The 18,707-nt window shown below is 41.8% G+C and overlaps 1 protein-coding gene across 5 annotated transcripts in view; it reads right to left on the reverse strand.

Moving 5' to 3' along the window:
* NHSL1 (NHS like 1) overlaps positions 1-18,707 on the reverse strand; it is a 152,102-nt gene that overhangs the window by 115,546 nt on the left and 17,849 nt on the right. Inside the window, exon 1 of one of the 5 annotated variants that reach the window (XM_067542311.1) lies at positions 9,361-9,476. The exons of the other annotated variants lie outside the window; for them this stretch is intronic. Coding sequence (XP_067398412.1) covers positions 9,361-9,376 — 16 coding nt within the window. The 5' untranslated portion in view covers positions 9,377-9,476. Of the gene's footprint in view, positions 1-9,360; positions 9,477-18,707 lie in introns of those variants that run through there. 5 annotated transcript variants of the gene reach the window in all.

The raw sequence follows: 18,707 nt of genomic DNA on the forward strand, positions 1-18,707 counted from the left end.
AACACTATACCTGAGTTATGCCAATTATGTCATTTTTATACTATAAATTAGTCAAATTTTAATTAGTCTCATACTGTGGACAGCACTACTGTGTAAACTAATGGGATACAAGGATCAAATATTTTTGTCCTTTGTGTTCATATTGGTCTGAATTCAGAAAGTATGAGATCTAGTCAGATACTGAAAAAGTGGCACACAAGGAAATGACAAAGTCAAATCTCTTCTGTTCTGTATTACATATTATCAAAGTCTTCCAGATTCTAAATACCCCAGCTAAAGAAATTCTGAAGACCATGGTTCAAACACTGACTGAGATCACAAGTGAATCTATACAATTCACACATCACACATTTTAGAGTGACTAACTTTGCTCAGAAAACACCCAAATCTGGAATAGCAAAGGATACCAACACAGCACTGAGAAATCTTGACATATCTCAATAGGATGCTTATGTAGTACCTGCTTCCATTTTGCCTAGTTTCAACCCAGTGCTGTTAATTCAGTCACAAATGTAAAAATACCTGTACACAACTTCAAGAAAGGAAAAACAAAAACACCAAAACGATAGCCTTCATTTTGTAAGTTCAATGTCCATGTTATTTTTGCAGGCTTTTTAGCTGCAGTTAACAAACAATTCTAAGGGTTGCACTGACAATCAGTGGCTGCGGTGTACAAAAATATTTATATGCAACCACTGAATCATAGAAAATAAAAAGTAGAGATGGGAGAGAACACTCTCTTGTCTGTCCAACTGTCAGTGCAAAATTTATTTGGTACTGTGTCCAGTCTGCTGATGAATGACTCAACAGGCAAATAACAAAGGGAGTGCGGGCTAGTGAATAAGGCAGATGTAGGTTTTATCTCAGCTCTGCCACTGACTTAATACATGACCTTTGAAAAGTCACTTCACCTCTCCATGCTGTTTTCACTCCAAGTCAGTCCAGTCTATTTACACTGTAATTTTTGAGTCAATGACTTTGTTTTACTCTGTGTCTGTACAATGCTTAGCACAATGGAGGCCTGATCTCAACTGGAGCCTCTGGGTGCTACTGTAATACAAAAACCAGTAGTTAAGTGGGGCTTTCAACATTTCTGTTCAGATACTATTCCACAACCTAGCTGATTTCACTGAGATTCTCCCCCCATTATTCCAACCCAAAATTTTCCTTTTGTTCCATTCAGCTTCACTCCATTACTCCAGGTACCACCACAAACTATTCCTCTCCCTCTTTGATAGTCATACCTTATAGCATAGTTTCTCAACCTATGGTATGCGAACCCCTGGGGGTACGCGAGACACAGACAGGGGGTACCCAGGGAAAAACAGAGTGAAGGGGAGGCGGGCAGCAGCTGCCGACTTCTGAGGAAGCCTGGTGGCAGCAGCCCGCTTCCCATCCGCTACCAGCTTGGAGGTGGGCAGCAGCCCCCAGCTTCTGGGGAAGGCAGGCGGCCGCCCCCTGCTTCCCGCCCAATCACAGCTCCCAGCTGGGGGCCACGCAGCAGCTGCTACAGCCTAGGAAGCCTGGTGGAGGCCGCCCGCTTCCGGCCCAGTCCCAGCTGGGAGGCAGGCAGCCGCCGCCGGCTTTTGGGGAAGGCGTGCGGCAACCGCCCACTTCCCACCTGGTACAGCTCCCAGCTGGGAAGCGAGCCACAGCCCCCAGCTTCTGAGCAGTGAAATTGACAACTATGACAGCCCCCCATTTTACCAGTTACCCTCTTTTCCTGTCTCTCTCTCTCCCACCCCTTCCTCCTCTCAAATCTATCTTTAGCAAAAAATATGGCACGGTGCTTTATATTCCCCAGCACTGGCATGCTGCTCAAGGTCTCCTAGCTTTGGCCAACACCACCTCTAGCCCAGGTACATACTTGAGTTGTGCACCCCTGGTGTAAAGATGGTAACCCTACCCACACTAGATCTGACATCTGTCATATCACAGCCTTATATACTCAGCCCTTCTTCCAATATATGGCCCACATTAGTCTGTAAATATAAAATCCCGTGGAAAAGTGGTACTTATTACAATTTTCAGAAGTTAGGGGGTACTTGCTTCTTAAAAGGTTGAGAAACACTGCCCTATAGAAATATCGCAGACAGCTACCTCACATACTCATTGAGCCACGCTACAAATATTTGCTCTTTCAGTCTTTCCTGATACAGTGGAACCTCTGAGGTACGAACACCTTGGGAATGGAAGTTGTTCCTAACTCTGAAATGTTCCTAACTCCAAACAAAACATTAGGGTTGTTCTTTCAAAAGATTACCACTTAACATTGACTTACTACAGCTTTGAAACTTCACTCTGCAGAAGAAAAATGTTGCATTTAACCATCTTAATTTAAATGAAACAAGCACAAAAATAATTTCCTTACATTGTAAATCTTTTTTTTTTTTTTTTTTTTTTTTTTTAACTTTCCCTTTATTTTTTTTAGTAGTTTACATTAATAGAGTACTGTACTGTATTTGCTTTGTGGGGGTGGAGGGGGACAGAGGAGTTCTGCTGCTGCCTGATTGCATACTTCTGGTACAATGAGGTGTGTGGTTGACTGGTCATTTTGTAACTCCAGTGTTCGTAACTCTGAGATTCTACTGTATGTCCACCCCTCTGTTCCTTTCAGCATGAAAAAGCAAAGTTTTTGTTGTTTAACCGACAACCACTTTAAATTTCTCTATTTAAAACATAGTTGGGTTTAGTTATTTTTTTAATAAAAATTTTCTGCTTTGGCAGACAAAAGACCTCTCTTCTCAAGGTCTGACCCTTGGACCACTAGGACATGCTGTTTTGGGTAGGCTGCTCTTTATTGCTCTGCTGCCAGCTGCTTTCATCTTGGAATTTACACAGATGTCCTGTTGAGAGTTAAACTAGGGCCTGGTGTAAACTAATAAATTTGGCTGGCATAGCTATTTCGATTAGGAGTGCGAAAAAGTCACACTCCTTACCAACTCAGCTATGCCATCTGGAGTGCTCATGTAGACTCAGTTATGCCAACAAAAAAGTCCTATCCCCAATATATATTATTTTGTTCAGGGCACTGGTGTAAGTTATATTGGAAGAAAACACTCTTCCGTAGGCATAACCTACAACTATACTAGGAGGGTTTGCTGGCATAGTTACACCAATATAACCAGTGGCAGCTGGCATAGAAAGGATGCTGGGGTGGGACAGATCCAGACCAGGACTCCTTCCCCCTCCCTCTCCTATCACAGGAGTGACTATGACCTCTGGTGTGTGAAGCCACTGAAAGTCCAGGGCAGAGCCAGGAGATGTCGGGAGGTGAGTAGCTGGGCCCCCTGGACAGTGGAGAGCCCAACAGGTAGCAAGAGCAGGATACAGATAGGGCTCTTCAGGGAGTTACCCTTTGCTCTCCTGGGACCCTACAGCTCCCCCACTGCCGCTATCTTTCTCCTAGCTTCACCCACTACCCCCCGGCTCCTCCCAACTCCACCCTGCAGAGCAGGTAAATTGCCTCACTTGCCCCAAAGTTCACAAACCACTACTGAATGTAACTATACCAGCAAACCCTTTCTAGTGTAGACGGGGCCTGTGTAAAGTGTTCCATTCAATGGAATGAGATGGTCATGGCTTAGCAGGATAGCAGTCTAGCCAATCAGCAACTACAGTCTGAGTAGACTTCAGTAGAGATTCTCTGAGTAGATGCTAAATATAACAAGGAGTACAGGAAAAAGAGAAGTGAATTAAATAGACTATGTAGATGGAAGCAAAAGAGAGCAACTCGGTAAAGTACAAAAGGAAAAAAATGAAGATGAAGAGCCTGGAACACAGGGGTGGTAACTAAATAACCACATCTTGGCTACCAAACTCTGCTGAATCATAATCATAAAGAAGCATCTTGCCATAACTTATCAATCATTTATTTATAAGGAAACAACCTTCTACTAAGGAGCAGAGTAAACATTGAACTTTAGCCATTCAGAATCATGCATTATTTGTTTTTGCTTTACAATTCCATTCACTCTTCATAGTAACTAGAGTCCACTCAGCAACAGTTCTGATAACAATCACTTTACTCATAAATACCAGAGCTGATGCTAGGAGACCAGAGAGGGTGAGACAAAAGGCAACAAAATGATTTCAAGAAAAAGACAAAGAAAATAAAGCTTAGACAAGTTCATATGTGAATCTGAAGAACCTAATATTTTCCCAATTTCAATATAAAAATGTGTGAATTATGTTCAACGTATTTATTAAGATCGCTTGTTCCACAGTTGGGAACAACTGTGCTCTCATGGTTGCTGTACATTATTAAAAGGATCCACATAATGCACAAAATAAAACACAGACAATATTTAAAGTTTCTAAACCTTAGCACACACAGGACTTCAAAGTCCAAGATGGAAATAAAAGACAGAATTTAATTCACATTAGATGAATAAATATACACATCACTAACCAGTTGGCTTCCTAGTTTTAAACAAAGCAGTTTTAAATTATGACTGGAATCTTACAGGCAGGCAGCGCTGTCACTTTAACTGACACCAAATCTCCTCCCTTCCCTGCCTCTCTCTTCTGATTTGCTGCTGCATATATGAAAAAAATGTAAGACATGACATGGAAAAAAAAGTAATCTCACGTACAAACTGTCACTTGCCTGGCTCAACTTGGAAAATGCATTTGTTTCAAGACATCAGAGAAAATCTGCTTCTGATTCCAAACATTAGATATTTTCTGAGACCATTGCCAAGAAAAGAATCCAAGGAATGTCTTTACACGCACAACACACATGAGACAACTGGTGAGCAGCCTCTGATCTTTAATTAAAAAAAAAAAAATCTGCATTTACAGCATGGAACTTTCCTTTGGGGAGCAACAACCCACATGCCCAAGAATTTTCATAGATGGTTTCTAACATAACTCCTTGCTATTATTGGTATGAAAAACTTCCCCTTACCAAATACACAGTTGTAAGACGTGCAAGGACATGGAAATACTTCACAGCAGTGGGCGCACACACCCACTTTCACAGAAGGGTAATGGGGCCGGAAATGCTGTAAACTATGAACTTCTGTAAAGCACCAGAATTGATTCTAGGCAAAAGTCTGAGCTCACACTTCAGCACAGGCCGACAAACTGAGGCTGATGCTCATGCTCCTTCCTGATATTAACTCATAAGGACTAAAATATATTTAGTTTCTAGATGTCCATCTCTTCAGTCCAAGCTTTGAGAGCAATAAAACAGCTCACCTTCTGCCCTGCACATCGGTATAAGACCTGCTTCAGTCTACCAGAAATAAGACTCATATGAATGCATCATAATATTGTTGAATTACCTCAGAGACTGTGAAGTTAGCGCCTGGCACTTCCAAATGGGACACTAAGATGGAAAAGCCATTTCAGAACGAATGCTCCTTGATGCTGGAGAGCTGAGATACATCTAGAGGAAATAACAGTCTGGCTAACTGGGGACATGAGGGCGGAGGTCTACTGTCTGAACGCTGTCCTTTGCCAGAGCAATTCCAAACTGATGGTAGCTCTGAAGTGTGTGCCTTTTCTTTTGATACTGACATGGTGGCTGCACGTGGGTGGCAAGGATAATGGTAAAGTGAGCACAAATGACAGTTTAAAAAGAAATTAGAGGGATGTTGAACCCAAAACCAAGCTTATAAAGCTGTGGTGAGCCCAAGTTCAGATGGAGGATTTCAGTGCCATACAGCCCCCACAAGTACACACATGATTCAAAGCATACATAGATATTAATGACTGATTCATCTATGTATGAATGCTAATCATAACCAGAGAGTGAAGAAAATTCCTACTGAACAGCAACATGGGAGTGGCTAGCCATAGAAACATGCAAATAAAACATGCAATTCTCCTAGAGCTTTCTGAACTGAAAACAAAACATAATACCCACAGGACAAACAGGCTGCACTATTCAAGGGACAGAAAACAAACCCACCTCTCAGTCTCCCATCATTCTATTTGTATCTTGATTTAACAACATATCCCAAACTGCAGCTTAGTACAATGATTAGGATAAATCAAACAGATTGGCACGACTGAAAAAATTATGAAAAAAAACTGGGGGAAGTGAAAGTAAATAAGAGACTTGTACCTCCAAAGTTATTACTATAGAATGATAAACATGAATATAGATTAAAATACACTATAGCATAGTGTATGTTAGCTTTTACTTTAATTCTTGATTTCAGAATTGTTTTAGGAAGTGGAGAACATCCCCCATGATAATAAAATGGCACTACAATGCCATTTTTTATGGAGGATACAGAGAACAGGAGAAACATCAGAGTGTAACTACCATAACTGGAATGGGAAAGACAGGAAGCCCATCTTATCACCAAACTGACTAAGATGATACATGCATACAGTAAAAATTCTGGATGATGATGATGTGACTGTGTGAACCTCTGTATTCACACCTACATGCTACTGTAATAATCTCTGTACAAAATATGCCTTGGGAGGTATCATTTAAAAACTAATAACTCACTGGTCAATCATATCACAGTGAAATGTATGTAGCAACATTATATATAAAGTTATGAACATAAGCTGAAATTATGACTGAAATGGTTACCAGACTAGTCTGCAGAGTGGATAAACCTGTTTCTCAAAGACAAAGGACAAGTTGATGCCTCTAGCCAGATGTCATCAAAATTGATGGGCAATCACCTGTTAAGTGGACATTCTTTGGTAAAGGAGGAGAGCAGGAACAGATCTATCTGCAGTTTAGCAAACCACAGCATGGAACCTCTTCCCCCATAAGACCCCATGACTCCAACCTCACAGCAGGAATTAACTTTATCCAAGGGTAACTCTCAGGACAATGGATTTCAAAGGGTGACTGGATTATAAAAATGAAGGGCAAAAACACCCCAAGATATCTCTCCCTAGCTCGCTCTCTCCCTTTTTCACTTGAAGAGACAAAAAATACCAGCCTTTGGATTTTGGTGAGTGACCCTGACTTGAAAATTTGATCAGCAATGTTGCTGAGAACCTGTGGTAAGAATTTTACCTTGAACCAAGTCTAGTTCGTTAAGTTTTAGTTACTACCTTTATTTCTCTTTAACCATGTACTCACTTAAAATCTCTCCTTGTCATTAAATAAACTTGCTTTATTCTTCTTTAATCAAACTAATCCAGTGCTGTGTTTAAACTGAAATATTGGATAACTCCAATTAAAATAGCAAACTGTTATAAATTGATCCCTTACTGGGTCAACAGACTTGATATCTGGACTGTCCAGGAGAGGGATAGACAGTACAGAACACACGTTTTGGGGGAAACCAGGACTGGGAGTGTGTTGGGATCACAGTGCAGCTCATAACCAAGGCTGGTGGAAGATAGAGAATGCTGGCAGGCTGCAGCGATACAGACACTCAGTGTGTGACCTGCATGCTGTTTGTCAGGAGCTCAGGTTGGGAGTCATAGCAAGAAAGCTTCATGAGGCACCTCAAGTTGTAGGTGACAAGGCCTCACAGGTCTGGATTGCACTCCCTGAGTGTGACAAAGATCATAATGCTAATCACAAATGCACTGTTCGTATTTTAACAGTTATCCATTACAGCCATCCACTCAAAGGGCATCCTTAAGTAGCCTTCTGAATCTTAACATTGCCAATCTGTCCATCAAGAAAAAACTCTTATAAAATGCATTTCATATGTTGAGTCATTTTCCCTTGCATTTAGCATTTACATAAACACTGGTTAAAAATCAAGGGATATTCAGGACTTGCAAGTCCTTTATTATACAGAGTGGGGTTTTTTTGTTTTTTTTTTTCCACCCACAAAAGTTCTATTTCTGTGCATTCTGTAGTAGAAAAAGAGTAAATTTTAGAAAGGGCTTAAGTCCCATTTTCAAAAGCTGCTTAGGCATGAAGAAGACAGTTTCATTGACAGTCAATGAGACAGACTCCTAGGTGCTTAGCACACTTTTGGAAATGGGACTTTTGTGCTTTTGAAAATGTTACCCTTATTCCTGAGAGTTTCTTTGTTTAAACAGTAACTAATATCCTGCATAAAATAATAACTGAATGCTTTCACAATCACCAGCTCAGAACCACTGGGTTTGTTTTGTTTTTTAAATTCCAGTGGCCTGCGGAGTTGGGTACATGTCATGAATTGAAAACCCAATGTTCTAAATAGTTTTTTTTTAAAAAGAACACAACACAACGTTCTCAGTTCGTTCATATGTGCAGAAGCATATCCAATATGCAATTTAAATGAACCTAATTGACAGAGAAACAGTGTTCTTTAACCAGTTAAGACTCTATCAAGAAACTATGGAAACATAACGGCACTAATTAGACTAGGATTTTGGAGACAGGGATCATCTTTTTGTTATGTATGAATGCAGTGCCAAGCACAATGGTGCCCAGATCATGCCTAGGGCCTCTAAGCGCTACCATGATACAATAAGTAACAAATAATTTGTAGTGGTATAGAGTAGGTATGATTTTGATAGCATTTTGATATTACAACTTTGAAAGATGGACAAGAAGTTCTTACCAAACGAAAAGTAAGTGTGTGTATAAAATATTAATTTTACTGTTCTCTCCCATGGAAAATTAAATCTGTGTCAGAGTCCTAACACTTCACCCCAACAGCTCTTTGCTCAGTCAGCTTTCAGGAACTACACTTCAGCAAACTGTGACAGCAGCAGCAAGATCATTTCTGAGGAAGTACTAAAATACAGACCTGATAGAGAAGAAAAATACTCCTCCCTACCACACTTTTGTTTTCAGGAATACAATCTTACAAAGCCCAATTTATTAATTATTATTATTTCTCTCTTGCATACACACCATATCTTTTTTTGTTAGTATGGCTCAGTATTTATTCTGGGTCCAGAAAATATATCACCCAAAACAGCTGAATTAATTTCTACTGAGTATGTGCATTATTATGACAAAAACTAATTTCCTTCTGACTTCCCCCAAGACACACATTACATCCTGTCCAATTTTGGGAATAATTAAATTGAGATGCAGTCTCAGATACAGCTCACAAAGCAGCATTACCAGTGCACATGCTTTACATAATAAACCATTCCAAAAGTTTCTGTACTTTGAAATATTCTCTACATTAAGCTGCTACCCAAGTTTACTTGACACACATATAGCAAGCTAGACCTTTTGTCTGGTGAACATTCATGTACCCTACAAGAGAATTCCAGCCAGGAAGCAGTGGGTCTTTTGCCTGCGCATAAGAACAAAAGGAACAACAAACTGATGCCACTCTCTGATTTCTGCACAAAATAAACTCACATAAAGGTGCAAGTATCTTTAAAGTGTCATCTTAACACTAAAATCCATCCCTATGAAATAACATAGTCCTGCTGGCTAGAACCAGAGGAACAACTTTCCCAAAGAAGCCCCCTCACCTTTCAGACAAAACATTTTGAGGCAGTTCCATGAAGAGGAGAGAAAGTGTTCAGCTTTCCAAGCACAACACAGAGTGCTAGGTACAGCTGTTCCCCAGCCTACCCTATTCAAGCACACAGCCAGAAAAGCATGGCAGCAGGCCAGCTCATGCTGTTACAGGAAGCTGCTACCCAATCCACTGATTTCTGAGCTGCACAGATGACACCTCCCTATTTCTCATTTCCCCACCCAACCAATTTGAAAAAATCCTTTGCTAATTAAAAAAAAGAAAAGAAAAGAAAAGAAAAAAGGCTACTGTGTCTGTGTCTCTTTAGTCAACCCCAGTACAGCATAAGCCTGAGTGCAATTGTTTTATCTCATCAGTCAGCATTTTTCACTGCTGTGGACGCAGCTTATAGCCACCAATCGGTCAGCATTTGAAAAAAATAAATCACTCTAATCCAACTCAACTGTTTGTTATGAATTACTAACTCTGCTCTTTGTAATGTTTTTTGTTCTGGAATGCATGGCTTTTCTCCTCTCCCCGCCCCCCGCCAGTGCTTTGTGTGGTTTGTATTTAGATATGCATATACACATACATACAACATACCAAAAATCTCCCTAGAGTCCTACTCATAGTTGTTTTGAACGCCAGCTGAGGACTGCTACAAGACCACCACATCCTGTGTAAAGAAGGTTAGCAATTAGGGAATCAAACATGATATCAAATGAATTTAAGTTACAGTTTAAAGCATTCTTATTGTGAGCCAAATCCTATCAGCTCTTACTCAAGCAAACCTCCCCCCTTACAGTCACCAGCAGTTTTACCTGTGTAAGGACTGTAGGATTTAACTCTTTTTATTCAGGGCTTAATTGTATCTTTCAGGAATAACTGTGGGGTAGGGCTGATGCAAACCACACAGCGGGAGCATGCCCACTGCTACCTTACTTCCAGGGATTCGGCACTACCCACTGAGCACTGGCTGTACTCCAAAGGCTGCTGGGGCTGGGGAGCCATGGCCTTACCTTCCTTTGGAGCATGGGGTACCCCCCTTGTGTCTCCTAAGAGAGACATCCCTGAGCTCAGGTATTCGAGAAGTGCTGAGCCTTTGTAAGAGTCTGATCCTGCAAACATTTACTACCAGGTATTGTGCTTACCACCATGAGTGGTCCCACTCATGTAGGGCTAAACATGATACACTAAGTTCTGTGCCCCACAGCAAGTGCTTGCAGAACCAGAACCTAAGGGTACACCGGCATTACAGATGAAGGTGTGTGACTGCAATGCTGGTAGGCACACCCATGCTGGCTTTCATTTAGCTAGTGTGGGTAATAGTGAAGACATGGTGGCACAGGCTTCAGCATGGGTTCACCACCCCAGTACTAGGATGACCAACTTTTCAAAAGATAAAAGTTGGACACATGCAGGAGCCCCGCCTCCCTCTGTGGTCCCACCCTTCCTCTTCCCCCCCAAGGCCTACCCCCCAGCCAGGACGGAAGCCAGAATCGGGCCATGGTAAGAACTACTGAGAGAGCCCAGGCCGCAGTGGGGAGTCCCAGACCCTCCACCTGCTCTGGGTGTGGGGACTAGGGTGCCCAAGAGAAGCCCCTGGCATGTGTCTCCACTGCCCAGGGCAGGTGGAAGGTCCAGGGCTCCCCACAGTGGCCCAGTCTCCCTGGGTGGCTCTTACCACTGCCCGACTTCAGCTTCTTGCCTGGCCAGGAGGTGGGACCTCGGGGCAAAGAGGAGCCGGGGGGCGTGGTCTCGTGGTCAGGGGGTGTGGGGGGGCTAAGGCTCACCTCAGCCTCCCAACTCCACAAGAGGAAGAGGCTGGCGCCACCCGAGCCTCAGACATGCACAGAGAAGTGCTGCAGGGAATCCACGACAAATGCTATCATTTCATTTCATGTCATTCATCCCAGGACCGGGACTTGAACTTTGCATTTCGGGACTGTCCCACCCAATTCAGGATTGGTGGTCACCCTACCCAGTACAAATCCATTGGGGACCATGGGTACGTACTCAAGTTGTTGGTCTGCACTGCCACGTCTTCCCTGCTGCTGTTACCCGCACAGCTAGATAAAATCTAGTGTGGGCATGGTTACTCTTACAGTAATCATCCCTTTGTTTATGGTGCAGATGAATCCTTAGATGGTAAAGAGTTGTATGCGGTAAGGAGCAATTAAGAGTTCAGGGTAAGTGACCTCATTGTATAACTGGCAAATGGAGCTCTAAATTTATTATTTACAGGTATGTAAAACTCCTGCAATTCAGATCCCACTGTGAAACACAGAAGCACAGGCATACACCAATTATCTTCTGGAGCTTCTCCCCCAAAAACCAACATAGGAAATGGTGCATACACCTTGAAACCACAGACAAAGCAGCACTAATAGCATGCAGAATCCCATTCGCCATATACTATCATTGTTCAGTATGTGTTACCGTACACACAAGTTACTTCAGCGAGTTACAACTTTGGAATAAACTTCTCTAACAGAAAAGTGGGGTAGACCTTATGATGGTGCATCCCACGACTGAGAGACAGAGCTCACTTAGCTTAACCCAATGGTCCCTAAACTGTGGGGGAACATGGGGGAAACGGAGGACAGTTCAGGTGGTACACGGCTAGGCCCGGGCCAGCCCCCATGGGGGAGGGGGAGGAAGCACCATGTTTCCAGCCCTGCTCTGCCCCCAGCCTTGCTCCTCCCCCAACCTCATTCAACGCCCAGTCCTGCTCTGCCTCCAGGCAGGGCCAGCCCTCATGGGGGACAGGCCGGGAGGTTGCACCATGCTTCCAGCCTCACTCCGCTCCCAACCTCATTCAGCCCTCAGTCCTGCTCCGCCTCCAGGCCCAGCTGCACCCCCAACCCTGCTCTGACCCTAGCCCCAGCTCCACTCTGCTCCCAGACCAGCTCCTCCCCCATCCCCAGTTCCATTCCCAGTTCCGCCTTCAGCTCAAGCTCCACTGCTGAGAAAGGCCTGGCTGTGCAATAATGGAGGGGGAGGGGAGGCATGGACAGATTCGGTTAATGGTAATGGGGGACACAACCGGAAAAGTTTGTGCACCATTGGCTTAACCTGTTTTTCTGATGGGAAGAATGCAGCCCTATTTCAAGGTTTGACAACGTTTTATCTGAGAAATGAAACTAAGAAAAACATATTCCTTTGGTTGCCATAACTGCTGTTTTAAGAGGATTTGCATCATTTGCTGTTTTGATTCTTCGGAAAGAGCTCCAATTAAACTATTAAGTTGGGGGAGGCATTTAATTAGGTACCAGAAGGATCAGTGTTAGGTCCAGTCTTGTTAAATCTATTCCTTAAATTACCTGGAAGGGGAAATAACCAGAACATTAATGAAATTCACAGGGGATTCTAAATTGGGAGCCACTGCGAACTCCGGTGAGGACTGCGAAAAAATGCAAGGGGTCCTAGAGAAAAATTAAAAACTTTGAGCAGAAAAAAAACAGAATGATATTTAACTTGGAAAAAAGGCAGCTTTGCACATCTGGGGGTGGGAGTGCAGGGGAGAATCACAGATATGCAGTGGGATGGAGAGACTTGGGAAGCAATAACGCAAACAGAGAAATTAGACATGCAAATGTAGATATGAATTTGTAATGTGATACGCCAGGAAAAAATGGCCAATGCACTTTTGAGGCTGCACACACAAGGGCTTCATATCATGCAAGAGTGGTTTGAGGATTTCAGAGTCCCCTCTGCAAGGAATGACACAGCCATCTTCAGTATTCCTATGTCTACTCTGGGCATCTGGCAGGCCAGCTTCTGTACCTCAACTACAGTGGACTGGCTCCCCTTCCAGCTGTCATTGGAGGGAGGGTGGGGAAGTCCCTAGCTGGGCTGGGAGAAATGGACATTCTCAAGGGGAGAAGATGGAGAGTTTCCAGCAAAGAAAGGAACAAGACTGTGAAGGAGGATGGAGGAGTTTCTAGAGGGTTAGAGAGATGGAGACTCCCCAGGGAGTTTGGCCTAGAATGAGTAGTGGAAGGGAAGTAGTTAGGGAGGCAGAGTCGGGGAGACAGATCATGTCTGCTTTTTCCCCCGTGTTCCCTCCTCTCTCTTCCTCAACATACAAGTTCCAATGTAAGGGGGAGTGTATTGATCCTACTCTGACAGCATGGATGCGAAGGCTTCCATTGGCCTCCTCCTCATCTCCACCTGACACATTGTTGCAGTTAGGCAGAAAGCCAAAGCAATAGAGAGCAAGGAGAGAAGCAGTCGTAATAGCCCTGTATGGTACAAGAGAAACAAACAGCAAGTTAGAAACTGCTCCAGCCCTGTAGAGTTGCCTGTTCTGAGGCACCCAGCTGTGCGTCAGCCTGCCATGAGTTGGATAAAACCATCTCTGTTATGGTTCTAACAATCCTTTTCTATACAGCTCTGATGTAACTATACATGATTTGCACATTCCCTCCTGGGCATCTCATTAACAGATAGATACTGGAAGGAACTCAAAAGAGCAATAAATTTTGCGAGAGCCTGGAGAAGCTGATTTATGAGAAACAATTTAAAGTGTCAAATAAATATAACTTGACTAAGGGGAATTTACAAAAAGAAAAATTTAGACTGAACAACAGGAAAAAAATTCTTGGCAAAGTAGATGCTTTATCTTTGGATTGGTTTCCAGAGGGAAGTAGCAGAAGTCCCATCACTTGGCATAGTATAAACTCAGCTGGACAAACCATTATTCAATGTACAGTAGGGAACAATCCTGCACTGTCAGGGAGACAGATTACAAAGCCTAACAGGTATCTCTAGAGTCTATTTTTTTTTTAAATGTTCAAGCCATCCCTCATAACTTAGTCTGACCAACAAACACAAATACTAAGAATATCTTGCATATGTTTCATCCAGATAAGAAATCCTCACTCCTCTCCAGCTTTCTCTAAAGCATGTTCAGTGATCACCAATCCCCAAAATAGCCATATGACAAAGTAGAAATGTCCCTTTTTATTGTACACCTGGAGAACTTTTCTGCCAAAAACACCATCTCAGAGGAAAAATAAATCCAGCTCGCAAGGCTGCCCAGTGTCTTGTAGGACATTCATGCACTTGCAGCTTTTCTATGCATTCCTGTAGTCCAGGATGGATCTGCTGACATCCGTGATGGCATGTAAGAAAGAGCTGCAGTTCCCAACTCTAGCCAACAGACGCTGCTGTCACACCTACTCTGTGTGCCTGGTCAATGCTGACACCCCAAAGTAGGCAGGGGCAGCAGTGGGTGGGCAACAGATAAGAAGGCTGAATGGGGGGCCCAGGACAGGTAGACAGGTAGAAAGGGGTGAATGACGACATGTGGGAGGACTGAATGAGAGAAAGGCTGGTCCAGTGCTAAGGATGGTAGCCTGGACTTGAGAGATCTTGCTCTACCACAAATTTTCTCTGGGCTTGTAACTGAGTCACCTTGGGCAAGTCATTCAGTGTCTCTGTGTCTTAGGCTTTGTCTACACTAGGTCCACACTGCTGGCAAAACTCGCAAAAAATCCGGCAAAATGGACTGGAGTCAACCCGTCGACTTCGTTACTTCCCTTTAGCGTGCCATCTCCACTGTGCTGCGCTGACGGGAAATGCATTCCGGTCAATGCAGCGCTATGCTTTTTTGGGAGATGGTTTTAATAGATTGACTTATGGATTGATTGAGCATGTCTTCACTGCCGCTCAATCAATCCGGAAAAATCGATCTGACGGCAGCGATTTTGCCACCGACAGCGGTGTAAAAACACACCACCACCACCCCCGAGTGATGTACATTTTGCCGGCATAAGCGCTCATGTAGTGGGGAGAGAGGTCTCCCACCGACATAATAAAACCAGCTCAACAAACAGCAGTAACTATGTCAGTGGGAGAGCATCACCAACAGACATAGTGCTGTGCACACTAGCGCTTATTCTGGCAACACTTATGTCAGTCACTCAGGGGGGTGTGTTTTTCACACCCAAGTGACAAAAATTTTGCCGACATAAATGCCAGTGTAGACAAGGCCTTAGTTCTCTATCTGTAAAACAGGAATAGTCATACTTCCCTAACTCACAGAAGTGCTGAAGTTTATGGTTATGTGGAATTTACATGCAAATAAGCTCACTAAACTAATTGAATAAAATGTCACATAGCTAGAATGGCACAAAACTTGGCAGCTATTAGTAAGAAATGCTGCACAAGTGCATATTCCACAATTTTTTACCACAGGAATGGAATATAATGGGATGTAACTCCAGCTGCCCCTGCTGTCTCTCATAAAAGCATTATTTCTAGTGAAGTGTTCAGTGGGCAGGCCTGATAATGAAGTTCATGGATAGCCATTCTTAAATTGCCCACTTCTCTTCTTGGATCTGCCTTTCCAAGGCTGTTATCCATACTTTAGATGGATGAAGGTATTTTTTTAAAAATAAAAAGGACTTTGAGAAGTCAAAGTGTGTCTTTCATTCTTTTTCCTGTGTGCACAATCACTGGAATTTGTTGCATGCCAGTCCCTGATGACAACTACCAAATATTCCACTGTTATTTTGTTTTGTTAAATATGTATATCAAATATCAACAGTCCAGCACTCGTAAGCTATCCTAATAATAATTTAAAAAAAAAAAACTGGATGGAGAAAAAGTTTAAGAAAACTGAAATTTCAACTTTCCAAAGGGATTATTATAAATCGTAAACAGAAAGGGGATTATAAAAAAGACTTACATTTTTCTTTTTAAAAAGAATATTTACAAAGAGAAAGCACAAATAAAACCTCACTTCTTACTCTGGAAACATTCATTCCAACTTGCCCCATTTCCCTAAAAGTAAATGACTGATGCCATAAATCAGAGCTGTCAAATTCACAATTGTCAAGGATCTGGATTTGGACTATTTCTACTCCATCTGCATTCTATCATGTTTCAGCTGCTACTGGGCTACAAAGTGCATTCAAACACAGAGCTACCAAGTTGCAAAACATAACTGTCACTCTCTCGGCAGGTCTACCATCAAGAAAAGCTCGCAGAGATGCCAGAACAAAAAACACAATGTTCACATCATCAGTAACAAGAAAAAAAGTCAGCTACAGGAAGTCCACATGGGTGTATTTAAAGTCACAACATTAATTTAAAAATCACACTAAAATTATATTGCCAACTCTTGTGATAAGTAACACAAAATCTTATTGTAGCTGAAATATTAGAGAAAAATACTTTTCCCTCTATTTTCTGTTTACTTTGCACATTTGATAGCACTTTATATACAATCAGTTTCACTAGAGACTTTTTTTCTGTTTTGTGCATTTCCCCCACAAAACAACTGAGGAAAAAGAGCATTTTAAAAATAGGAAAATTTGATTATAAATCTACAAAATTGGGTGGGGGACCTTGAAGCAGGTGTATTGAAACTAAAGACTAGATTTCCAATTGAAAGAAAGCCCTGTAAAGAACCACCACCACAGTGATTGCTGATATATCTCAGATAGTAAATATTTACTACATAAGTAATCTAAAAATTAGATCTTTATCCTATCCTGCAAACAGTTTGCAGATAGGGAACTTTAAGTTCAGCATGATTTCAGCAAGTGTGTAATAAAACTATTCACATATGTAAGTACAGGACTTTGGCCCTCATTCCAAGGCAACTTTTGAAAACAACCACCACACCGTTTCATTATTTCACATGCACAAATACCCACAGCCACAAAAAACACACTTTCAAAGACTTCTGTTTTCTTAATCACTAAGGCTATGTCTTCACTGATGGCGACAAATTCGCCGCTGTCAGATCGATTTCTCTGGATTGACTGAGCGGTCAGTGAAGACCCGCTCAGTCGATCCAGGAATCGACATATTAAGACCACCTCCTCAAGTAGCGTAGCGCTGCATCGATGGGAACACTGTTCCCGTCGGCGCAGTGCAGTGAAGACGGCGCGCAGAAGAGAAGCAGAGAAGTCGATGGGAGTTACGCAAGTTTTTTGCGTAGCTTGCGTAACTCCGGTTGACTGCCGCCAAATCTCGGAGGTAAATGAAGACAAGCCCTAAAACAAAAAAAGCATTTACAGACATGAAAGATTGTTCAAGCACATAATGGAGTTTCTTGTATATACCTGAACTCATTTACTTTCTAGGATGTTCTTGGGAGGGGAAACAATGTTATATAGACCCAAAAGTTGATCAACTTAAAATAAATTCTAAAAGTATATTTAAAAGTACACATTTCTTACCAAAAATATGAAACAAAGATTGCTACTACATTGTTTTTTATATTATATTCTCTTTTTCTTATTCAGATATCCTTTCCTAGGAGGATGTACTATCCAGTCGCCGCTATTGTTAATACTGCTCCATTGCTTGACTGGTTAAATGAGCACCTTTTAAACCCTATCTCACAAAGATCCAATGTGTTCCCTCCACAGTGCACTTGATCACCAGGAACCCAGTGAGCAGAAATGTGTCAGCCTTAGTTGTAAGACGGTCTGGAAGGATTAGAGTTTTAATTGGCAGATGTCAGCAAACGTTGGTTTCACCATACACACACAAACCAACAAAAAAATTATTCTCATTGATGAAAACAAAAATTTACAGATAGACAACAAAAAAAAAATGGTGCTTGAGAACTCAAGAGTTTGATGGAAGCACATTTACTTTGCACATTTTTACATAAAATGTTGACAATTAGTATTTTAACAATTATAAAACTAACTTTTTTAATCTCAACATCTACCGTCATTAAATAACTATTGTCTGACACACACCCCATAATTTCCCGCAACTGTGAAAATTTAAATTAATAAAAATAATTTGTAAATGCTTAAAACACTTGTGGCGACACTTGAAATTGGTTTCTACATGCATCTAGTCTTTTCTGAAAATTACCCTAAAGCACCATCTCCCCTGTGTGAGGCACCCAATTATATACACTAAAAATTTAATCATCTGAAATCAAACAGAGGCCAAAACCCAATCATTTATTTAACTGAAGCTCACCAAAAGTATAATCCTAAATTAATATTAATATTTCAAAATTATTTACACTCCTGCAGTAGGTGCATTTGTACAGATATCATTTTGCTATTACTGGAAACAAATTAAGAACTCATGCTATGGAGACTGAGTTTATTGCAAACCAAGATTCTCAAGTATTTAAGGTTCTTTTTTGTAAAGATGGGTGAATAAATAAATAAATGCTCCCTGCCAGGTGCGAAGTGCCTATCATAAAAAACTATGTTTACCAGCAACTTTAAGAAAGTAAAGGAACAAACAAAACTAAATCATGAATAAGTAAATCTTATCTTTTGTTTGACTTGTTAAGGGCACACAAAGGGTAAAATCTTCTAGGACTTGCTGTATGTCAAGGAAGGAATCTGTTACCAACTTTTCTAAATGTGT

Source organism: Emydura macquarii, unplaced genomic scaffold (assembly GCF_026122565.2).
Source record: "Emydura macquarii macquarii isolate MOO-44397 ecotype Brisbane River unplaced genomic scaffold, CSIRO-AGI_Emac_v2 contig_705, whole genome shotgun sequence".
Classification (NCBI taxonomy): domain Eukaryota; kingdom Metazoa; phylum Chordata; order Testudines; family Chelidae; genus Emydura; species Emydura macquarii.